This window comes from Protopterus annectens, chromosome 14.part0 (assembly GCF_019279795.1).
Source record: "Protopterus annectens isolate FY-2018-M chromosome 14.part0, PAN1.0, whole genome shotgun sequence".
Classification (NCBI taxonomy): domain Eukaryota; kingdom Metazoa; phylum Chordata; order Ceratodontiformes; family Protopteridae; genus Protopterus; species Protopterus annectens.
In genome coordinates this window covers 1,161,737,733-1,161,763,125 of record NC_056748.1, presented here as the reverse complement: position 1 = coordinate 1,161,763,125, position 25,393 = coordinate 1,161,737,733, and the positions used below count along the sequence as shown (strand labels likewise).

At 41.7% G+C, this 25,393-nt stretch overlaps 1 protein-coding gene across 1 annotated transcript in view; it reads left to right on the top strand.

Annotated features, from left to right (window-relative positions):
- Positions 1 to 25,393, top strand: part of RTEL1 (regulator of telomere elongation helicase 1) — a gene marked incomplete in the record, with an annotated part of 4,697,248 nt that overhangs the window by 4,034,161 nt on the left and 637,694 nt on the right. The window contains 1 exon segment of the mRNA XM_044056976.1: positions 7,858 to 8,010. Within this exon segment, the coding sequence (XP_043912911.1) occupies positions 7,858 to 8,010 (153 nt within the window).

Below are 25,393 nucleotides of genomic sequence, written 5' to 3'. Positions count from 1 at the left end.
TTGCAAACTATTATGTATTAAACATGAGTGTCCAGATGCTTTCAGAGGTAAATCTGTAAAACCATATATCCAGTATTTGTCCTGTACCTCCCCACATTTGCACTGTTGTGCAGTTGTTGATCTCTCTCTTTTCCTTAGGCTGTTTTGAAGAATCTGCAGAATCAGAGACAGTTGTCTTTGAAATATACAGGGAGAGTGAGACCTTCCTCCTACACTTGCTCCTATGCGGACTGCCCTGTAACCCATCTTCTATCTTTGTAGAAGTGCTTGAATGTGTGTCTTGAGAAGAAGGTAATGAGGCATTGGGTCCTCTTCCACATTGAGTTGGTGATGAAGAAACCATTCTAGCAGCATGGAAAGACTCAGAGTCTGCCCATGTGGCCCCCAGGAATCCAGTAGCTTGTGTAAGCCTCATAGATACATGGAGAAAGTACCTTTCTGGGTATCTCAAAGATATCTCTGGTGTAATCTGTCTGGTTCAGCATAGAACCCAGAGATGAAAGCAAACTTCCCTTGTGATCTGGGTCTTTCCTTTAAGAAGGAGTGCCTAAACCACATAGTCTTGCACAGGCACAACACTGAGCTTGCAGAGATGTAATGTAACATCAGTACAAATCAAACATGCAGCAGTCTGAAAGGAGGCAGTTACTGGAAAGTGAAAGCCATGTGTCTAGACTTAAAGGATGAAAGCTTTTCCAGATCACAGTTGACAGATGACACTGGAATTTGAATTGATGACAGGAAAACAGCTGCAGTGTGGCACATAAGCATATTTTCTTGTCACATCTATCCACAACTTTCACTTCTTCTATCTGGTAGCAACCTGGCAAACTGTTGTGGTTGCATGTTTCTCAGAACCTGTAGATGCCCTTTTATTGAGGAATAGTGTTCACCAGTGTGTTGGCTATGTTTGAGGCCTCTTCCCCCTCTGCATTTCCATGCCCAGCCAGCCTGAAAAGAATAGACCTTTATGCAGGATGGGAAAGCATTTGAATAATCACTTTTCTTGTCCCTTCTAGTACCAAGCAAGCCACTCAAGATAACAGTGCTCTACCTGTTGCAGTAGCCCAGACTACATTCAGGAACAGCTGGGGGCAGATTACATTTTCCAAGTTTTCCCTGTCTTGGAGCACATTACCAAGGTCCAAACAAATCATCTTCATAACAACCCAATTAGGCTCTGCTCTGGAAAAAAAAATGTGTACCAAGAGAGAGAAAACCACCTCAGCAGAGCTCTGTTACCACAGGACCAGACTCTACTGCTGAAAGGGGTCTTATTGGCTTTCCCTCATTCAGAACTGGTGCAGAGTTTGTTACAGTGCTTCCTAAATCATCAGCAGACAGATGATATCTATCCCATCCTGCACCACAGTGACTACAACTACTATATGTATTTTTTTATTTTTGCATGATTTTGATTTTGTAGATCAGGTCAATCGCACTAGTCCTCTTTTCAGTGGAGAAAAGAGGTGGTATTCATAGTGATTAGAAGAAATTTGGCCACAGTATCAGGGAACATCCCCCTACTGTCTTTTTTGATAAATACCATGGGATCTGCCATACACCTCAGTTACCACCAGCATACGCGGATGGGCTCTCATTTTAATGCCTCATAAAAAAAGAAGACACATTTCAGAGTTCAGCACCCTCCCAGTGCTGCTCTTAAGTATCAGGACCTGGAGTGGAAAATGAATCCTCAGCCTTCTGATTACCAGCACGAGGTGAGTGTGCTTTCCTGTTCATCTACTGACATTGATTTCTGACATCTGGTTTTAGATGGTGACTTTCGGGAAAGTCATGTCTTTGCTGTCACTGGGTATTTGGTTGCGTCACAAAACATATCTTTTTGTTAAACCATTGTCTAGGTCTGTACAGGAGATTCATTTGGTAAATGCTGAGGTGGGCATCACTTACAGAATGAAGTGCTGCCATTTGTGCTTTTTGTATTACTTAGTATGTTTACCATTATGTCCAAAACTTTGGAATATCTGAATATGTTTCTCTTTTTATATCACTGGCTTATTTGGCCACATTACAGCACTCCCTGAGATAATCCTTATGAAGTGTTCCCACTGCTGCTGTTCATTAGGATGACCATAAACTGTATGAAGTTCTCTCAGATTTTTTATTGGTACTCAGGTAGGCACACTCCCATGCTGGTTGTTTCTACCATGGAGAAGGCTGAGACCCCAGTAATCACATGTTTTTCTGCAAGGGTAAGAATGCAGCATGAAGCCCGTTATCAGAATAGTTGTGTGACTTCTGGCTGTAAGGGTCATTACAGTTTCCATGGAACTGTTCTCACACCTTTGGGTGTGGATATGAATAACATATCCATTTCACTAAGCCTTTGAATGATAGATTTGCCCACCTACCTTTAACTAGCTCTTCCATTAGTGCAGACATTGCTGATGGGTGCTTCACTTCCAGTTTAATGAGCTCTTAGCTTAGACACAGCTTAAGGGCGTTGTTGTCTCTGAAGAAGAACCTTCACATTAGACATTTCCAGAAAAAGGCTGGCCTCGTAGTCCTAGCATTGTAAGAGGAGAGCTTCATCCAGTGTCCTTTCTCCTAAATCAGTCCAAAAGTCAGTTCATTGTGTAGTGTCTAAGCAAGAAAGGTGAATGTGGTTGCATTGCCCATGCTTAGAGAAGATGCTTATCTAGCTTTCATCTCCAGACAACAGCATCACTGTGTTAGCATTTAATATGTATTCCATGGGAAGAGAACACACTGGTGGATTGTTTGAGCTGGTCTTCCAGTCATTTCCACTGAATTGCAGATTCAGAAGCTGCATCTTTGCTGGAGTTTCCAGAAGTGATGTACTCTGCAGTCCAGTCTGTTTCTCACCTAGGGGAATGAAGTTCTTAGTGTCTTCATGTCATTGCATCCTGCCTAGGTGAAACCCATGCCTAGGTGGAACTGCCCCCCTAATCCTATTAAACTCATTTCTACTTGTTCTTCATTAAATACTTCTTCACCTTGCTATTCTGACCAACAGCTTCCTCTTGATATTTTTTACATAACTTACAAACCTTTAATATATATATAGTGTAAATACTATACATACCCTTCTTTCTGTACTTCTCTCCCCTATATACTTCTTCCGTCTAAACCTATATTACATTTGACTAACTAATGACTCTAACATTCTACAAATTGTGTCCAACACTCTTCTACTAACTTTACCCTCCGTCCCCATTGTATTACCCCCTATTGCTTTTTTTCTCACATATGTTCTTCTTTCTAATAAACAATTGCCTCTTGCTTCACTACTCAACTGCCTCTCTCTCCTTCCTCCACTTTTAGGTATTTATTCCTACTACTCTAAATACTTTCCACTACCCATCTTCATTACCATGCATGTCCTTTATGAACTATCCTCAAGTCTCCAATACTCCACTTATTGCACTACATCTTTTTGCTACATCTCACTGTATCATCTTACAATTTTGTTTAAAATATTAATAATACTAGGATTTATTCATAACTGCATTTTATTGTACTTTTTATCGTATTTTTATTGTATCTTTGTAATTTTGGAGCTTTTCTCCCCGGGCCTCCACTGAAAACGGGCTCCTTGAGCCCAGTGGACCACCCCGGTTATCAAACTGGAAATAAATAAATTAAATAAATAAATAAATGTGTGTGATCTCATTCCCATCACAAAGAAAATTCCTCTGTGTCTTTCTCGCATTCCTGATGATTCCATATGTTTTGACAGAGTCCAAGAATGAAAGAAAGGCCAAAGCTAATTCTTGACACCCCTTATTGCTTTAGAAGTTTATAATTTTATACTTTTAGGTGTCTTGCAGTACAGGATATTTTTTGGTACTAGCCAGGAGCTAACCCTCAGTTAAGTTAACAGAAAGCTCCACATTTGTGGTTTGCCTCCTGCTGAAGATCTCATTCCACTTAATCTCCTGGCTGGAGTTTCAGACTTAATTGAAGCTGTTGAGAGGCCTTCCACCAGATAAGAAGTATTCTACAAGTTGAAGGCATTCCCATTTGGTTGACAGTGCTCAGTATCTTCCCAGCTGGTTATTCTACTGGTAATCCTGAAATATCTCAAGTACATTTTGGCCTCTCTTCTCATTCAAAGTGCGTCTTAGCTGTTTCTGCCCATTATCATCTTTTGAATGGCAGGATTTTGGACTGGCACAAGCTGATTAGATAGCCCTTCAAATCAATGTTGCATAACAAAGAACTTCTTACTTTTGTGATAATTGAAATCCACGCTTGTTGGGCCTAGCCATGCTCTGCTCCATCATGCTGTTTTCAGTGCAGTGAAGTTTTTGTCTTGGAAAATGCTTTTTTTTCTGGTGGCCATCACCTCTCCTCACAGGTTTTAACAGCTGCAGGCCATTGTGTATGGAAGAATATCTATTATTTCATAGCAATTGTGTGTCTATTAGAAGCAACTTGTAATTCCCCCCTAAGGTGGTTTCCAAATTGTTATGAACCAGTCCCATTCATCTTCATATTTTCTGTGCCAGAGCAGAAACCAGGTAATAGAGGTCTTCACACCCTGGATGTGCATTGCTAGATCAGTATTTATCTGAAGGTGGCACATGTGTTAGAATGCCCAACTAACTGCTTTTTCACTGTTGTGAGGGAAGGCCCAGGAGAACCTAAGACATTTGTTTACAAGTGGATTACCATCTGGTGGCTAATACCTGCTGTAAAATACTGCTGTCAGTGGCCTCCTCCTGAGGCATGGGTAGTTCTGAAACTCACTTCAGAAATGTCTCTGTTGTCAACATGTGGAACACAGCCCTTTGCTTTCCACTGCACATCATCAAGACTTGGTTTCATTTGGTGTTTTTTGTTTCTGTTTATGATTCATACCATTTGTTTTACCATCAGGGAAGGTCTTCATTATAAAACTATACCAAACATTTCTACTGTATCAGTCTACAAAGAGACCCCTCACTGATGTGTCTTGAATACCTTTCCTTCATCTCATCACTTTGGGAACTGTTACTGTAAGTTGGACTGGTATGTACTTTTATATAACTTGCAGCAGTGTAGTTATCAACTTTTCATTGTTTGCAGGAAGTTTGTCCACTGTTAGTGGAGATACTGTCAGGTTCTGGAGCTTTGGTTTGTTACATCATTTGCATGCATCAGCACTCTCTGCTAACACATTGGTGTCATCACTTCTGGCTAATGCTACCTTCACACTGACATCCCTGACCCCCCCCCCCCCCCGCCCCCAGCTGTATTGTGTAAAGGTACCATATAACTTTAACACAAAACAGTTCAGCAGAGAAAAACTCCTCTGTTCACTTTTCTTTATGTTTTGATTAGAATCCGCACTCAGTCCTGAGAAGACTTGTCCCAATCTAATTGCTCTCACCTGAGAAAGGTGTGTTTCAAGACGTCCTACTTAAGGCATCACTGGTCCTTTAACAATGGACTTCTGTCCTTATATATTGATTAAAGTCCATTACCGCACAATTATACAAAAGTATGTTGGTAAAAAGTTATTTCACAGACATCCACGTTCCTCTTTTCAACAAGTTTATTTGCTAACTTGCAATCAAAACTAGTGAAAAAGATGTTAGTAAAACTTACCTGTAGGGAATTTACACTCTGCTAAGATTTAAAATTGTGTATCCTCACATCAGAAATCTGCCTGACAACAAACTTGTTTATTTAGGGACCAGTGGCAGTCTCTAATGCAGCAGCAGCAGAACAGAAACAGCTCAGAAATTTGAGTCACGGCACCAAACTTTTAAACTAACAAATTACTTTCAAACAAGACAGTTCAGCAGAGAATAATGATCTCCCTTATTGCACAGAAAAAATCCTGCCTCCTTGAACTATAGAAATTAGAAGGTTTTATACATTCTTTACATTAAATTCAACATTGCAGTGTAACATTGACAAAGGGACCATCAAGGGAAATAACTGTAGTTCCTGCTCCTGGCTGTTGTAACAAGATTGCTACCACACTGGTAGTTGCAAAGTAGTATTCTGTTAAGGATGATTTCTATCAGATTGCTGTGATGTTTGATTTTATAGCAAAGTTAGTTGTTGGCTTAAGAGTGGACAAATCAAGGGGATAAGAATTTTGCTAATATTGTCCTGGGGATTCTGAAAAATTGGACCCCCCCCCCCGCAAATTCTTCTTTCCTTTCCTCACCCTGTGGAATCAGTATTGAACTGCTGAATTTGAATATCCACTTTTTCTTTTGTTGTTTTTCTTCCCTAAGGATATTGTCTGTTACATATTGTGTGTACCTTCACATCAGAAGTCTGCCTGACAGAAAACCAATCTTTTTTAAGGCCCAGTGGCAGTCTCTAATGAAGCAGCACACAAATGGCTTAAAAATCTAAGCTCGGCACTAAACTGTTAGGGAACCAAATACCTTTCACATGAGACAGTTCAGCAGAGAATAGCAATCTCCTTTATTCCACAGAAAGGCTCTTACATAGGAGACTAGGTAGTCATAGTCCTGTCTCTTCAAGCTATAGAAACTAAAAGCTTTTTATTAAAAGTGATATTATTGTAACAATTATTAGTGCCATAACCAATAAGAAATATACAGTACAGCATTCATTTTGCTAAGATCACGTGACTGCTTGTTTGACTTTCCATACTGAGCACATATTTTGAATTCCATGAATTCCATGATAGAACATTCTACTTGGAACAAATCTTAATTTTTCTTGTTTTTCTATCTCCCCTCCTCCCTCTTCGCATCTGTTGTTTTTTTTTTTACTTTTTCTTACACTATCTTCTGGTAACTATTCTATATAGTCCATCATCCCAGAACCACTACTATAACTTCTTCCTATCCTCATTGCACCTCCTTCCTTGTTACTTATTGCTCATTATGCATCCTTCCTTATACATGGAATAATTCTTTTTTCTCTTTAATACGTCACAAACTGACTTCTCATATTATCCTCCCTTCTATCTCTTAACTCTGTAAAAATCACACCAACTACTTTTACTTGTCATAGAAACAATTGCTCTCCCTTATCCTATACTACTACCTCCATTCATTCTTTACTTAGTCAATATGCTTCTCTTTTTCTGTTGCAGTTATAATGTACCACAAACTGTAATTTACTTTTACTTTTAACTACATTAGCTCTAATATGTGTGTATTTTTTAGTATTTTCTGTATTTGACTGTATTGCTTTTTGGAAATGATGTTCATTACCTTGTATAATAATGTAATTATATAATCTTTGACTGACTTTACTAACTAATGGAGCTTTTCTCCCCAGGCCTCCGATGAAAATGGGTTCTTGACCCATTCGGACTTTCCTAGTCACCAAATGTCATTAATTAAATTAAATCCACAGCAGATGTCCACTTCAAAGGACCTTCAAATTGATAATCTGATAGAGTAAATATTGGTTATTTTTGTAACTTTTACTGCAATATGTGAGAGTGGTTCACGTGTCCTTCTTCATTACTTTGTTGTGTTGGCTGTACCTTGGTTTACTTGGCCTAAATTATGTCTACTTTCTGTAGCTCTAATGTAGAAAGCAGTGAAGAGACCATGAGACAGTTGCCAAATTATCTTGTGCTGTGAGTTTGTAACCATGGGATGTTACAGTTAGTTCAGCACACTAACAGTACTATGTAAAAATGTTTAAATGTCACACTCATCTGTATGAATGATGGACTGTTCACATATATAGCATCTTTCTGTCTCATGTAAGTTTTTTCATGATAAGTGCTTATATGTGCTATCTCTTTTAGATGTGCAAACAGTTACTTTACTTTGATTCAGGTTTCATGATAGCATACATGTACTGTAAGTTTGAAAAGTAATGCCATAGACAAGGTGGATGTTGAGTGGCATTTTATGTTAATTTATTTTATGCTTTTCAAAGAATTTTATCAGTTTATTCGTCCTCATCACAAGAAGCAATATGATGAAGCATGCTGCAGTCTAACTGGAAAAGGATGTGGCTACAGACCTGAGCATAGTTTATCAAAGGAAGAGAGAGAGACATTAACCCAGCAGCAGCAGCAGAAGGGCACCGGTAAGTTGAGCACCAGCTTAGGCATCTGCTAAAGCACAAAGTTCTTTGAAAGTCCATTAACTGAAGCTGCCACTTAGCTCTTTATTTCCTCCTCACCTTCTTTTAATACTCAGCACTACCAGTTTGTCCTTTCATTGATATTTCCTCTGTTGTACTTGAGTAGTCTTTAATTCAGGTTGGTTTATCCTAGCCTCAGGACCAGAAAATTAACCTTTTGTGATGAGGGAAAACTTCAACCCTAGGCCATAGTGTTGTTTAACTTCAGTCGTAGAAATGGAGATACCTTGCTGCAGAGGGGTTGATGTGTCAGTCTAGGGTATTTGCTTTTTTTACTACAAAGCATGATTTGATCATCATATTGATCACTGCGGCAGAAACCTAAGCTGTATGGGTTATATCCTGCACAGGATACAACAGACAGACCGCTTCAAAGCCTCAGGGCATTTTCCACATGCCCAAACCATTAGCATGAGCTGAGATGACTAAAAAAGACTGGTTTAGGCGCCACGCCCTTCAGAGCTTTCCTGCCACCAAATAGAGTGCTCCTGTACAGGCTTACTGGGATTGAAGGTTGGCTAATGCACTTCCATTGCTAAGCAGACGAGTTCCCTTCAGGAAACAAACATCCACATTACTTTTTTTATTGTTTAAACTAAGTTGTGAGCAACAACTATTTTAAAGCTATGGAAAAGTATTTTTATTGACTGTCATGTTACTTTTATGTTCTTTTAAATGGGAGTGTACTTTTTTCTTTTGTTGTTAAAAGTTGTTGAAAAATATTTTTCTGTGTAGAAACTGTGTTTATTGTACTTTTTGGGACTCCGGAAAATGTTTAAACTGTTTTTTATTGTATTTGTTTTGGAAAATATTACTTTTTGTAATTTTCCTATACTACCGCCTGTTACTACTAATCTTCCCTAGTAAGCAAGCTCCATTTCTGGCTTGATCATGGAACAAACTACCTGTCTCTTAGTTGGACCGTCTTTTATCCACAAAAAGAAAAAGATAACTAAACAGCCTTTGCCTACACATCAGGCTAGTAATTTGCCCCAGCCACATGTGGGTGACGGTGCTGTGAACAAAGCTGGCTCCTCAGACCACTCATCTCTTTCTTTTCATCCTTTTGGTGTTGTCTATACAGTCACCATGCACCAAGGAGTTATAACCATATTCTCTGCAGCTGTTGGGGTCCCTGCAGTGGGCAGGGGAGAGCCACCTTTGTTGGTCATTGGAAAGAGGGCAAGAAATGTGCCCCTGCTTGGCCAGGATGGTTGTGCCCATCACTGGGGAAACTGTTGCAGTTAATTCTAGAGCTGTTTGTCCCAACTTTCTTGTCAAAGGGAGACAAAACAACTAAGCATTTAACGTCTCCTATGCCAGTTGTTCTAGACAGGAGTATTTTATTGGTTTGTGCTCATGTTCTTTTACAGGCTGTTGACTGTTTTTGTAAGGTGTTTTTTGGTAAAAGAAAAGGAGATTCCTCTTTTCCTGAAGATGTTCAAGATTTTGAATCTGTAGAGAAATGTGAAAGGACAGATGCAGGTTTTTCTCCTCAGATTTTTGATTCAAATTCTCAGGAGAGTATGGTATCTGAAGCTCCCTGTGAGGGATTCACTTTATCTGAAACTGTTTCCAGAGTGTGCCTTTGTTTTCAGTGGGATAATACTGATGCTTCAGAATCCATCAGAAGATACCATAGGTTGTTACAACTGGTATTCCTAGAAACCTCACCTATAGCCCAGTGCTGTCAGCATTGAGGGATGTGTGTGTCCAGCCTATGATTTCCCCTGATAGCCAACCTGCTTGCCCCAAAGAAAGCAGATAGTATGTACAAAGTTCCTTAGTATTTCAGATTTTTGTATACTAATCTCAGACCAGACCCAGCAGCTGTATGCAACTTTGATTTTTCGAATTTTAAATTGTCAGGTTTATATGCTAAAGTTTCTACTGACTAATTGTGAAAGTATGAGGAATGTTTTGGCTGCTGTTTCCTCTTGTGAAGAACGGGCTGCTTTTCCTCTATTTCTCATGTCACTACTCACTGTTTAAAGTGTGATGTTATGTGATCCTATCTCGCCTACATTCTGTACTGATGGGCTCGGAGCCGATCCCTCGGCTCCGACTCGGCACGCTTATGCTATAGAGCGAGGCCTCTTATTGGCTGAGCTATCTTTATCCCAGGATGCACCACCACTAATCCCCCAGATCTCGTTTGCCGCTTACAGAGCTTAGACGTGGTCTCAACTTGGCTGGGCTAAGTACTATTTATTTAGGCTTTTTCCTGTCAGAAATTTGCTTAATTTAAACCCAAAAGCTGTTTTAACGGCTATTCTTTGTATACAAGTGTGTTTGGTAGTTTTGGTTAAGGATTTCGTGTTTTTTCCTGTCAGGGAAGGTTCCCGTTTAAGTTAGAGGGGCCTTCCCCTGTGGTTTCTACTACCTTAGTTGTTGTGTGTGGGTCAAGTACCCGTTTAAGTTAGAGGGTCTTGACCCTCTCTATCTCTCTCTTTCTTTTGTGGAAAGTTTGTCTTAAAAAAAAAAAAAAAAAAAAAAAAAAAGGTTTTAGTTTTAAAATTTTAATACTAAAGTAGGGATATTTTTTTCTTGTCACAAACCCTTCTTTTACTTGTAGACAACTGTGTTTTGGCTTGGACTATGTCTAAAGAACACAAACCCTCCGGGTTTAAGAAATGCACGAGGTGTGGTTTTAAAATGTCCATAACGGACGACCACTCCTCGTGCGTCTATTGCTTAGGTGCTAAACACCTACAAGAGTCGTGTAGTGTGTGCCACGCGTTCTCTTCTAGAGTCCTCCAGGAGAGGAAAAACAAATTAATCCTCAAAGGATTAATCAAGCCTTCCTTCGAGGAGGCTTTATCTTCCTCTCCGTGTCCTTCTAAAAAGAAGAAACCATCGGCTCCGACCAGTCAGTCGGAACCGACCGCTAAAAAAGCTAAGCAGACTTCTCCATCGGCTCCACGGACTTCGGAGCCGAGGTCGGAACGGTCTGCCTCGATGCCTCCAGCCTCGACCCCTCTGGTTTCAGAGCCGAGGTCTGGGGCATCGAGAGGCGGGTCACCCTCATCGGCTCCACTGATATTGGAGCCGATAAGGGTTACCGGCTCAGACTCTTCCCCCTCGGAGCCGAAGTCCTTATCGGCACCGAGGGAAATTTCCTTGAAACCTTCTTCGGAGCCGATAGTTGTGGAGTCCTTTCGGAGCCGGTCCCCGAGCCCTTCGGAGCCGATGGAGAAATCGGTTCGGGCCCGATCGGTATCCTCGAGATCATCCAAGATGTCTGATTCGGACATCGACAGGGTGCTCCTTCGACTCTTCCAGTCTCCGGTGTTCCAAAAGATGGTTTCGGCTCCAGCCCATTTGGCTTCGGAGCCGATGGTCCACTCCCCTATTGTGGTTCCTCCTCCAACAGCTTCGGCACCGTTGGAGCCGGTGCTGGTGGGACCGGTGGAGGTGTTAGGGTCGGGCCCGACCCTTGCTCCAACTCCGGCTCTTGTGTCGGAGTTCAGTACACGGACTTCTTCCTTCGGCCCTGGGGGGGAGGCTTCGGGATTGATGCTTTCGGTCCTAAGTCTCCCTCTTGGTGCATTGGCGGCAGGAGTACCGTCCACTGTTGTGGCCACGGAGGTGGGACCCTCCCAGGATTCTGGTGGTCCCGCCTTCAGGGCTATGAGGAGTGCTTTAGCCAAATCTTCCTTGGCTACCTCCACGGTTTCCCCAGCTCCTTCCCTACATTTGGAGACTGGGTCGTTGGCAGTCCCCCTGTCCTTAGACAGCGGAGCCCCTGAGCCTCAGGTTACCCCCGCTGGGGTTTCTCCCCCTCCTGGAGGTCCTTCTGAAGCCTCTTCGGAGGAACCTCCCAGGAAGAGATCGTGCAAGAGGAACCACGTTGACTCCCCTGATGAGTCTCTGACATCCGACACTGATCTCGATGATGCAGAAGGGTCCCCCAAGTCGTCCTCGGATGATGTCTCCTTTGCAGACATCCTGGAAGCCCTAAAGCAACGAGGCGGCTGGCAGTCCAAACCTCCCTCTGCTGATGAGTCGGTGTTCCTGAAGGCCTTCGGGGCTCAGCCCTCCGCCTCCTGGGTGTCTCCGCCCTTCGACGAGCTCTTGGATTTGATCTGTCGAAGGGCGTGGGAACACCCAGACTCTGTGGAACCGGTGCCCGCTCGTCCGAACAAATTTCTCTCGGCGCCCCCTGATAGAGCGTTCCTTACTAAAGGTGTGGCTGTAGATGCTTTGGTGGTGGCATCTGCTACCCAGCAAGATGTAGCAGAGGCTTCTACGTCCGTCCATCCTCCTAATAAGGAGTCTAGGAGCATGGATCGGTACAGAAAGCGCACCCTCAGTTCAGCGGCCTTTACACTGAGGTCCTTGAACTACCTTATGCACTTCACCAGGTTTCAGAGGGATCTGATTAAGGAGCTATCCGATACCCTCTTGGGTAACCTGCCTGAGGAGCTGGCCCAGATGGTTGGCTCTCAGCTGGCTACAATGTCGTCCATTTCGAACTTGTCCATGAGGCTCATTTCTTATGCGGCCGAAGGGGCGAGTAGAGCGGCGGGTACAGGCATTGCTCTACGGAGACAAGCCTGGCTCCGTCTGTGTCACTTCGCGGAGGCCTTCAAGTCTTCATTTGCCGACGCCCCCTTTGATGGGTCCTCCCTGCTTGGACCCAAGGTAAAGGACACACTATCCCGCTGTGAACAGGAGGGTAAGACTCTGACTGCCGTAGGGGCACGATTTTCCACTCCCTTTCGGCCTTATCCCAAGGCTAAAAGAGGAGGGAAAATGTGGTTCCGTAGATCCCAGAAGCCTTACCCCTCTCAGCAGGAGGGTTCCCCTTCCAGAGGCAGAGGAGGGGGAAATTCTTCCGGAAGACGCCGTCCCAGAGGCAGCAGAGGCCCTTGCAACACTGGAGACCGCGAGTCCTTTCGTGGCTCTTCAGCCTTTCATAGTCCCTGAGGGATTGCCCGGCCCAGTCAGGGGTCGTTTCTCGAAGCACCTAAAGGCCTGGGAAGGTATCACTCAGGACCGATGGGTGCTTCGGATTATTGCCGGAGGTTATTCCATCCCATTCTCACCCCCCCCCCCCCTCAGTCCAAAAAAATCCCGGACCCGCCACCCAGTCAACGGGATACCGCAGCCTCAGAAGTTTCAAAGCTGCTGCAAAAAGGAGTCATCCAACCGGTCCCCGCAGACCAGATTGGATTAGGGACTTACTCAAGATTCTTTTTGGTGCCAAAAAAGACCGGGGACTTGAGGCCCATTTTGGACCTCAGCATCCTAAACCGTTCAGTCAGAAAGTCCAAGTTCTGAATGGTCACCCTACAAACCATTCTCCCATTGCTGGAGAAAGATGTTTGGATGTGCTCCATAGATCTCAAGGACGCTTATTATCATATCATGGTACATCAAGCGTCCAGGAGACATCTGCGCTTCAACCTAGGAGGCAGTCATTTTCAGTTCCGTGCGCTGCCCTTTGGTCTCATCACAGCCTCCAGGGTGTTCACCAAGTGTTTGGCAGTCGTGACTGCTCACCTGAGAAGTCTAGGATTCCAGGTGTTTCTGTATCTAGATGACTGGCTCCTAACTGCCACCTCCAAGCATCTACTTCTGCGGAGCCTTCAAGCCACCATATCACTAGGCAATTCCCTTGGAAGCACCTTCAATTGGCCAAAGTCTGTGTTGCTGCCATCTCAACGAATAAGATTCATAGGGGTAGAGATAGACTCAAACCAAATGCGGGTCTACCTACCTACAGACAGAATACAAACCATACAAGCTCAAGTTCGAGCCTTACTTCCAAGATCCAAAGCCCCAGCCAGAATGGTCCTGCAGCTATTGGGATCCATGTCCGCCACGGTTCTTCTAGTCCCCTTGGCAAGGTTGCACATGAGAATTCTCCAGTGGCTTCTCTCAGCTCAGTGGTCCTTTCAGGAACTCCCCCTCAATCACCTTGTATGGATCACGGAATCTTGCAGACGGGACCTTCGCTGGTGGCTAGTGCCCTCCAACTTGGATCAGGGACGACCCTTTGTTCTACCTCCTCCGGTGGCCACTTTGACCACGGACGCCTCCCAGATGGGGTGGGGGGGGGCATTCCCTGGGCAGGTCAGTCCAAGGCAAATGGCATCCGGAAGAGACTTTGCTTCATATCAACATCTTGGAAATGAGGGCAGTACTTCTGTCCCTCCAAGCCCTTCACGATTATCTCCCTCAAGGCGTAATTGCCGTTCACTCAGACAACATGTCAGTTGTTTGGTATCTGAACAAACAGGGAGGGACCAGATCCTATCCTCTTTGCAGAGAAGCCATGAGAGTTTGGGAATGGGCAGTCTCCACCAAACGCTTCCTAGTGGCTACTCACATACCGAGCAAGTCCAATGTGATAGCCGACAGATTGAGCAGGACCATCCTCTCTCCTCACGAATGGTCTCTGAATATGACAGTTGCAAGTCAGATTTTCAGCGAATGGGGAGTTCCGTGTTGCGATCTCTTCGCGACTCCTCTGAATGCGAAGTGCGAAGAGTTCTTCTCCCTAACCCCGGCTCCGGGGAAGAGCCCCATGGACGCATTAGTCCATCCTTGGCCCACCGGCTTGCTTTATGCCTTCCCTCCAGTTCCTCTCCTTCCCAGAGTGATTCAAAAGGCATCTCTCTTGGGGAGCAAAATGATCTTAATTGCTCCTTACTGGCCCCATCAAGTGTGGTTCCCCTATCTTCGGAAACATGCCCTGGAAGGTCCATGGTTTCTGGATCAGATACCAGACCTACTGGTTCATCAGTCGGGACTATTCCACCAGTCCCTACACACCTTAAAATTGACGGCTTGGCTCCTCCTCTTCCGACGATAGTCAGGAGTCATACATTGGATCCAGATGTTGTACACATATTATCTTGACCCATAAGTCTGCTACAAAGAAACTGTATTCTAGCAAATGGAAAAGATTTGCTATTTGGGCTCAACTCCGGGGCCTGGACCCCATTTCTATTCCTGTAGCAGAAGTACTAAAATTTCTGACTTCTCTCTTCAATCAAGGCTCTTCAGTTTCTACCATCAAGGTACAATTGGCAGCAATTTCTAATTTTCACGAATCCATAGACCCACCTTTAATGAGCAACAGATTGTGCAAGACCTTCTTAAAAGGTGCTGCTCTATTGAGACCTCCGATTTCTCATCCTGCACCTCCATGGGATCTCGATATAGTGTTACGCGCCTTGACTTCTTTTCCCTTTGAACCGGCAGCTACATGTGATCTAAAGTTTCTATCATGGAAGACAGCTTTTCTGGTGGTGATTACTTCTGCCAGAAGAGTTTCAGAGCTTCAAGCTTTGTCAGTAAAACCCCCATACTTGGTTTTTCACAAGGACAGAGTATCCCTCAGACCAAATCCTTCCTTTGTCCCTAAGGTTTGTTCTACTTTCTGCTTACAACAATCATTAGAGCTTCCAGTTTTTTTTCCAAAATACTCTAACAAGGCGGAGTTCATATTCCACACACTAGATGTACACAGACAGTTACGTTTTTATTTAGACAGGACCAAACAAACAAGGAAAACAGATCAGTTGTTTGTATCCTTTGCAGATAACAAATTGGGCAAAGCTGTCACAAAGGTCACTATTGCCAAATGGATCAGGGACTGTATTTCTCAAGCTTATTTTTATTCTAAGAAAGAGCTTTCCACCTCTGTCAAGGCTCATTCTACAAGGGCTATGGCTACTTCGATAGCATTTCATTCTAAGCTTGCTATTAGTGACATTTGTGCTGCGGCTACGTGGTCTTCCCCGCACACCTTCATTTCCCACTACAAATTAGATGTGGCATCTAGAGGACGAGCTTCATTTGGTTCCACAGTGCTCAGGAGTGTTTTCCAATGAGCCACCCGGGATTTAGGTGCTAGGGACGCTGTCCCATCAGTACAGAATGTAGGCGAGATAGGATCACATAACATCTTTTAGTTATGTACTCACCATAACTTCAGATGTTTGGGATCCATCTCGCCTTCATTCCTAATAACCCACCCTCCTTCCCCCTTCCTTGGAGATCAGAGGATATCAGAAGGTCCGAATCCTGTTGTTTCATCTTGAAACATCTAACAATGCTATATAATCAAGTTGTGCATGTGTGCATGTTTGCGGACAAACAAGATCTGGGGGATTAGTGGTGGTGCATCCTGGGATAAAGATAGCTCAGCCAATAAGAGGCCTCGCTCTATAGCATAAGCGTGCCGAGTCAGAGCCGAGGGATCGGCTCCGAGCCCATCAGTACAGAATGTAGGCGAGATGGATCCTAAACATCTGAAGTTATGGTGAGTACATAACTAAAAGTTTATGCCTCTGTAGATGCTCCTTCCAGGGCTGTTGTCTCTGGTATTGTTTTGAATAGGTTTGCCTAACTGCATTTTGTGAAACCTCCCAGAAGATGTCAAAAATGAAATTTTGAATTCTATGTTGGATAGATTTTTAGTTTTTGGTCCCACTGCTCTGGAAGTTATTGAAAAGTGTGATGAGAGGGGTGATCTGGCAGATTTTCCAGCCGCCCTCCCTCCTCTAAATTCTCCAAGGGATTTTCTCTTCCCTTGTCTAATTTTGGAAAAGAAGCCAAATAAACTGTCTCAGAAGAATGCTGGTATGTATATGCTTAAAAAACAGTGGCAGGGAGGTTGCAAAAATAAAGCTGCAATCCCCAGAACAAAGGACAGTAAAGACAGAAAGACTGTTTATGGAAAAATTGTCACCCCCCCCCCCCACCACCACCACCACCACCACTACCAAAAATAACCCTGGCAGTGCCTTATCCTTTCCAGAAAATCTGACTTTCCATGTCTCTTTTTGGCAAGAGATTGTTTCAGACAGAATCTGAAGCTGACACACTTAGGATGTAGATGATAGTGGGAAGAAATGCTTCCTTTTTAGGGGACTCCTCATCCACTGGTCTAAACCCTTCTTTTCTGTCCTATACCACATGCTGTCTCCTGGGTTAATAAAAGCAGACCTCCCTTCCCAGGTGGGGGAAAGATTTTATTCAGCAATGTTCGTAGTACCAGTAAAAAAAATAACATTCCTGTGGCCTAGTTCTGGATCTTTCTTTCCTTAGTCAGTTTGTTATAGTGACCAATTTCAAAATGCTTTCACTTCTCAACCTGTAAACCCTGTCTTCCTCATTTGAAATTTTTAGTAAACATAGATTTAAAAGATGTACATCATCTCTTTCCTATTCATCCAGATTTCTGGCTTTTCTTAATGTTTTGTGGGTCTGGATCACATTCATATCTGATGTCTTTTCATCTAGTTCATCTTGTGGGTTGTCACATCCATCTGGCTCCAACCTCTGCACCTTATACCAAAGCTTTGTATCCTAGAACTCTGACTCCTCCCCTATCCAAAAATCCCCCTCATACCTTAATTAACTCAGATCTCATTTGCCACCTGCGAAAGGCAGATGCATATAGACCAAGAGCTAATTCATAGTTCACAATAAGTGAATACTTTTTTCTCCTCCTTTTGGAAAAATATCTTATAAGTTTAGGATTTATTTTATATTTAACTTAGTATTAGAGATAGGATGTTTCCTTGGGGAGTTCTACAGTTTTTCTTGCGTGTATGTTTACATATGTTCATGTTCATAGTGTATTTACATTGAGTCTTTTTTTCATATAGTATTAGTACTTTTATAGTACTTTAAAGTCAGTGGTGTAGTTAGTTATGATGTCGTCAGATTTCAAAAAGTGCTCTTCCTGCGGGCAAAAAACACCCCTCCAAGATCCACACACTGTTTGTATACTGTTTGGAACCATCTCACCCTACAAGCTTCTTGCTCTATCTGTGCTGTCTTCGGCTCCAGAGCCCTTCAAATATGTAAAGCGAAACTGATATTGAAAGCCCTTCTTCCTTCCTAGACAGTGTCCATAATTTCCTCAGACCCCAAGACATCCAGTTATTCTTCTCCTCCGTTTGACAAGAAGAAAGATAAATAAAATGACAGAGCCAAAGGGAAAGAGAGAGAAAACTAAGGAGTAATCAAAGGTGTCTGAAGATCGTCCAGAGAGAACTAAGAAGAGGTTTTCTGACCCCCTCATTTATTCTGGGTCCAGCAACAAAGGTTTCTAGACAGTCGGATCCGATTTCTTCTTGGATCCAGACTCTGTTTCCAAATTTTACCTTTAGTCTGGCTCTGATCAGTCCTATGCTTCATTCACCGATTTTGCAGAATGTATCTTTTGAAGCCTGCTTCAAGTAGCTTCTTCATCCAGATCTGGGCATTCTATTAAAATTTTCATAAATTTCTAAGTCAGATGGCAGTCCTCCAAGCTCCATCCCCAAGAAAGGATCCAGGATCAATCCCTTCCATCTCAGGTTTTCTTCCCCAGTGTTACAGAGCATTTCATCCTCTGAAAAGAATTCTACAAAAAAAGAATTACGAGAGCAAATGAAAACACTTTTCCATCTGAGCATCCAATAACTGTATAAAACCCTTTTCAGCACCACTTCCAAAAACCTTGAATTTCTTTTGGAATGACCAAGTCTAGTTATTTGACAAAGTACAATTGGCAGCCATCTCAAACCTTCACTTAGGATTCAACAACACTTCCACTGCTTCTCTCAAAATCTCTTAAGGCCTTTTTAAAGGGTACCTTTTTATTGAGGCCTCCTGTTAACATCATTATTTTGCTACAATTCTTAACTCAGAAACCCTTTGAAACTGCAGCAGCCACAGATATGCACTTTCTGTCCTGAAAGACTATATTTTTGATTGCCATTACCTCTGCCAAATGCATATCAGAACTTTAGTCAGTTTCATGCAAGGCTGCCTTCCTGATCTTTCATAAAGACCGTGCATGGTTAAGAACAAAACTTATTTTCTTCCAAAAGTCTCTTCCAAATAAAATTGATTTACCAGGTTTCTTCCCCAATTTCTCAAATAAAGGGAAATGTATTAAATACATTACATTTGCACAGACAGCTCAGATTTTACCTCTATCATACCAAGACTTACAGAAAGTTAGACCACCAGTTGTTCATATCATTCTCCAAGAAAAAGTTGGGTCAATCTACTTCTAAAGTTACTCTTTCAGGGTTAGCTAATTGCATTTCCTTTGCCTGTGGTTCACTAGATATGCATCTACAGTCAAAGCCTAAAGGTCATTCTACAAGGGCTATAGCAACATCCGCAGCCTTTCTGAGACGAGTCCCTATAAGTGACAGCAGCAACCTGGTAATCAACTCACACTTTTCTGTCTTACTATAAATTAGATGTACAGTCCAGGATGTGGACATCTTTAATTTCTCCATTCTAAGTAATATCCTTTCTTGAGACCAATCATGAACCTGTACGGTAGCTTAGGAATCTGTCCCACATGTTGAATCAGACAAAAAAAGATACGAAAGTTATGTACTCACCATAATGATAGATCCGTGTTGTCTTCTTTTCGTTTGTTTCAACTCCCGTATCACCTTCTCCGCACCAAATTGCGATTGTACTTTTAGGGATAGGTCAGATCTCATTTAGATCCTGTCTGATCCTTTATACCTCTTACACTTTTTAGTGTTTACTCTTTTTCTTTTTGTCCTATTAGTTAAATGGATATATGTATATATTTACACATAATACCCTTTAATGGTCAGTCAGCAAACTCGATCTGAAGTACTTCAGGCAAGAGAGGGGGATTGTGGGAAGGGGAGGAGTCAGAGGTTTTTGATTCAAAATTTGGTATAAGGCGTCGAGGACGGATTCAATAACCCATGTGTTGAACCAGATGATAAGAAAACACAAATTTATTATTATGGCAAATACATAACTTTCATTTTTTTGTTTTACCCTTTGAGTTATCCACTGTTCCAAGAGTGTTCACAAAGTGTCTAGCTCCTTTCATAGCCTATTGCTGACTAGCACATTTCATAGCATATTTTTCCATATTTAGACAACTTACATATTTACCAGAGTCCTTTTCAAAGTATCAGGAATCCCTCATTAAAGTAAGAGATCTCCTACTCAAGCTAGGATTCCAAGAGAACATTCAGAAGTGTTTTTTGACTCCATCACGCCAGACTGTTTTTCTGGGGTGCCTGCAAGATACTTCAGTACAATGAGCTATCCTTCTACAGGAAAAATAGATCTGTGTTTAAATCTATTACATGGGATTTCCACACAGGCCTCTGTCACTGCAAGGTTATGCCTCAGGATTGTGGGTCTCATGGCATTCACGATTCTTTTGTTACCTCTTGCAGGATTCCATACGAGAAAGATTCATTGGTGTTTGAAGTGTCTGGTTCCAATTCTAAAACCCATTATCATTTCAAATTCCAGTTCTGCAATTTGTGAAAAGAGAAATCACTTGGTGGATACATCAAATATTCCTGAATCCAGATCTTCCCTTCTCCTCTCTTGCTGCAAAGCAATCAGTCACAACAGATGCCAAAAACTTTGCTTGGAAAGCAGTGTCAAGGCGGATAAAATTGCAAATTCTCTGTAACAAAAATTAGACCAAAGTGCATAAAAGTAAAAAAAAAAGTAGCTCTTAATAAAGACTCTCAATTTTCTGAATCATCTGTGGTCACCAGGACCTCTTCAAGTAATTGCAGACAATACCACAGTGATGTGGTACATAAGCAATGGGAAAGGAGATCTTACCCTGTATGCAGACTAGCCATGTTAGCATGGAGTATAGCTTTACAGCACAATCTCACTCTACAGGCATCTTAATTTCTGTCAGAGCAAAACTGAGACACAGACAAGTGGAGTCGGACATAGCAGACACTCAATGAATAGAAGCTGGATCAGAGGGGGTCTTCCAAATAACTGATCCATTTGTTAGGAATTCCTCAGGTAGACCCTTTTTACCTTCTCTGTAAACCATCAACTGGCAAAGTTATGTTCCAGGACTCTGCAGGAAGCCTGGAAGACAGATGCCTTTTCTTTTCCTTTGTCAGGAATGTTCCTGTGTGCTTTTCCATCCTTTCCACTGATAGCCAGGGTACTTGTGAAGATTTAGAAGGAATTCTCCAAAATAATTGTGCTAACACCTTTCTGGCCCAGGTAACAGTGGTTCTCCCTTCTTTTGGAAGTGGCCAGGGGCAATTACTACAAGCTTCCTCACAGGCTGAATTTGCTCACAGAGAAATGGGTGTTTGATATTCCCCGACCCCAAACAACTACAGCTGAATGCCTAGATGATAGAGTCTTAATACCTTTTAGGCACCCGTGTACTGAAGATGTGCAGCAGATACAGATTGAGGCAAAGAAGTCTTTGTTAGTTGCCTTAGTTGGTGTCAACAAAACAACCAGCACCTATTCACGGGTAGTGATTCTCTGGTTTTACAATATTTTTGAGAACTACTATCCTATTTTTATTTATTTATTTACTTTATTTTATTTTCCATTTGTTTACTGGGTTAGTCCGATTGGACACAAGTTGACCATTTTCAGTGGAGGGTCAGCAAGAAAAGCTCCAGATACACAGTAAAAAATTATAAAAAACTAATAAAAAATTATATAAAGATAGCTGTTTTGTACAAAGAGCATTGAACATATAAAATGAGTAAAATCAGAGTTTTACAAATGATGCAGCATACAGTGGTTAGAATATTGAGAAACAAATTAAACAAGATATACAACAAATGTACAATTGCTTGAACATTCAAAAAGAAGTTTCCATAGACATTGTCAGCCATTTCAGCATGTCAGCCAATGGACTCGATGCATTCTCTTGACAAAATGTTTCTGGAAAAGGTACTACATAAAAAGCCTCCCTGAAAACCAGTAGATCCTCCTTGTGATCTTAATTTTGTGATCTGATGATGTAATTTTCATTCATTCCTCAACTCATGGGTCTCGGATCCAACTTGGACGCTTTTTTCAGATCCTTGGCTCCAACTCTTGAGCTCGTCTCTTTACCCATAATGTCCCATAACCTAAAATACCCCAGATCTCGTTTGCTGCCATATTCTTTCAGATGCGGAGCCTTCTCTTTCGAGAAATCACATATTTTTTGGGGGTTTTTTTGCTGAAAGTTGAGTTTTTTCTCAGAACTATTCTATTTCTAGTAGCTTCTGAATTTCCTCACCTGTCCTATCTGACTTTAGGTTCTATCCATCAAGGCAATACCTCGTTTTCTTACCTAATCCCGGAATATTCCCTTGAGCACCATTGATGGTACCTTGGCCTTTCTTTCTTTTCTATTTTCTACCCATTAGAAGGGTATTCCTTAGTACCATTCTTGGTACTCCTTTTTGTCTCAACTTTGCTCTCAAGCTTTTAGTTAAGATCAAGTGTAGTATTTTTCCTCATAATGACAGACAAGCTGACTGGGTTTAAGAAATACATTTCATGTGGTTTATTGCTGGGGCACTGCCCACTTAGATACTGACTGCATTATATGTATAGGTTTCTACACCAGAGCAATTAATGATAGAAGAAATAAGCTGGTTTTGAAAAGCCTTCTCCTTCCTCTTCTCTTCCAAATGGGGCTCAAACTCCTCCAAGTAGTCCAACAAAAGGATAATGACACCAGAAAAAGTTCTCCAGACCACTCACCTACTTTGCCTCTCACTATTGAGCAACTATTAAAAATTTCAAAAAAGTCTGATCCAGCTCCCTCGGATCCAGCATCTTCAAAAGCTAAATCACCTCAGATCTAGTCGACCTGACCCACCAGAACGGAAGTGTATTCAACTTCCTTCTGCTTTTTTCCAGGAGACACTGGGAAGCATTCCAGACCACCATCTACAGTTCTTCTCTTAGGGGCTCCATGAGCTTGTGTGAAGCTGAGGTGGGTAGGATGATGAGGAGGTATCTCAGAGCTCACACCCAGATCTGGGTAATTCCGTTTTTGTCTCCCACGTTTTTGTCTCCCATTGGACTCATCAAAACCAAAAACCACCTGGATTCAAGCGCAAGTAGTAAAACGTAACTCGATGACCAGTGAGTGTAAAATAACAGAATGTATTATACTTGTGAGTGCTTTCGAAGGGGTCTCTGCCCCAACTTCTTCAGACAAGTAACTTTCAAAAAACCTCGCTTTTTATACAAAACCAATAAGTAATAATTCAATTATCTCAACTAATTAACATTCTCTTAAAAGAATATAATTACCTAAATAGAAACAATAAAATGTGTTACCAGTATATTGAGTGAATATGCACATCCAAACATATAAAAGCCATATTTTACTTGGCAGATGATCAAATCTTTAAAATACTAAAAACATATAAAAGCATATCGATAACCACATACTAAGCAATGACAAAATAAAATTGAATTAATTTAACTAACAGCTTTTATGACTTTTTTATTATTGAAGACAAGCACACTTCCAAGAGCCTAACTATAGTGCAACCTTAAAACCCTTTTAGGGTTGTTTGACAAACAGGGCTTTGAGTTTTTACAGTCCTTAATTAATTTTTATAATGTTGAAATCAATAACCTAAAAGCCGACTTAGAGATGTTGGAACACACCATTAGTATTGACAATGAGTTTCCTAGATAAGATATGACTATGCTAGGATTTTTTCAAGCATAGAAGCTACTCTTACAAAACTACTAGAAAATAGAAAAAGAAAATAAAAAAAGAAAAATAAGTAGAGATTTGAGTGACTATGCTTAATAATAAAGCATACCCACCCCCACCAAAGGTTTCACACACTCAAATTGTTCCATGTAATATATCCAAAGATGGAACTCGGAGTGGCAATGAAGTAATTGATCAAATTGCTGGTAATGAGACTGCAAATACACAGGCATTACGCCGCAGTGAAAGAATAACGAACAACAAAGCTCAGGATAATAGAGGGCGACAAGAGCTGAATAATAACAATGATCAGAATAACCAGCAGGATTTTCAGAGACCGAATAACAAGGCACAACAACCAGAACAACAACAGGAACCAGGGTCAGAGGAAGAATCGCCTCAACCAGAGAAGGAAAATGATAATGGTGGACCAAGAAGGACCACAAATCCTTCTTAGCACACAAGGGGACTTGAATATATTTAACTTTACAGTTTTAACAATTGAGCAGGAAATGGTTGATTTTTTTGCTAAAGGATTGTCTTTTGTCCCGGATAGAAGTGTAGATGTGACTAGAACTATTATTGACCTTAAACTGTTTGTACGCAAGTTAAACTTGGTCTCATTAATGGGAACAAATACCTCACTCACTAACACCTTGAGGGTATCTAGTGTGTTCAACCCTCCTTTGCATGGGTCACTCAGTACCTTTGAAAAAATGTGTGAAACAGATCTAAGGGTAATGACAAGTGGGCCACACACTAGAGCAAGTATAAAAAGGAATATCACCAAGAGAGAAATAGAATTTATTGACCTAATAAATCAATGCAATATCAGGATAATGAAACCTGATAAGGGTGGGGGATTGGTCTTTATGGACCAAAGTGAGTATAATAGAAGAATGGATGAATATTTATCTACAAATGTATACAAACATGCTAGTATCAACGAAATTAACGTAGCCTATAAAAGAATCAAGGGCACGATTGAGGGGTGATTAATATAGACATGTATCCATATTTAATAATGGCTTCTCCAAAAATGCCTGTGTTATTTGGGTCTCCTAAGTTGCATAAAAGTTATGTGAACCCGCCATTTAGACCTATAGTTGATGGGAGGGGATCAGTAACATATGCATGTGCCAAATGCATTGATAGAATTCTTAAACCACTCATTAGGGATGAGCCGCAAATTTGCAGGGATTCTTGGAGCTTTTTAGAGAATGTAAACAGACTCGAATACAATGAAAATCACATCTTTCTCATAATAGATGTGAAGGATTTGTATACGGTGATCCCACAAGCTCTGGGAATAGCATGGACTAGAGAATTTATGTTTTCAAAAAAAGTGGATGATAACATCAACTTAGTAGAAACATTATTGGATTTAGTTTTAGCCAATAATTATATGATGTTTAATGGTCAGTTTTTTCTACAAATCACAGGGGTGGCTATGGGGTCACCCTGTGGTGGTAGTTTTGCAAACTGCATAATGGCACAATGGAAGCGGACCCTATTGTTTAACAATGAAATGTTCCAGCAAAATGTATGGCACACTAGGTACCAGGACGACATGTGCCTAATTTGGAAAGGGGAAGAAAGCCTGATTGAGGCTTTCATCCCAAACATAACAGAATTTTTGGAATTTACATACAACTTTGGACATGATAGCATTAATTTTCTTGATGTTACATTAATCAAGGATAGGGCCGATGCTAAATATAAAACTGTAATCTATAGGAAACCTACTTACTAGAATGGCTTTTTGCACTTTTCCAGTAGTCACCCTTACCATCAGAAGAAAGCTGTAGTCAAAGGACAGATGGTTAGGGCAGCAAGGATGGTCTCGGACAACCT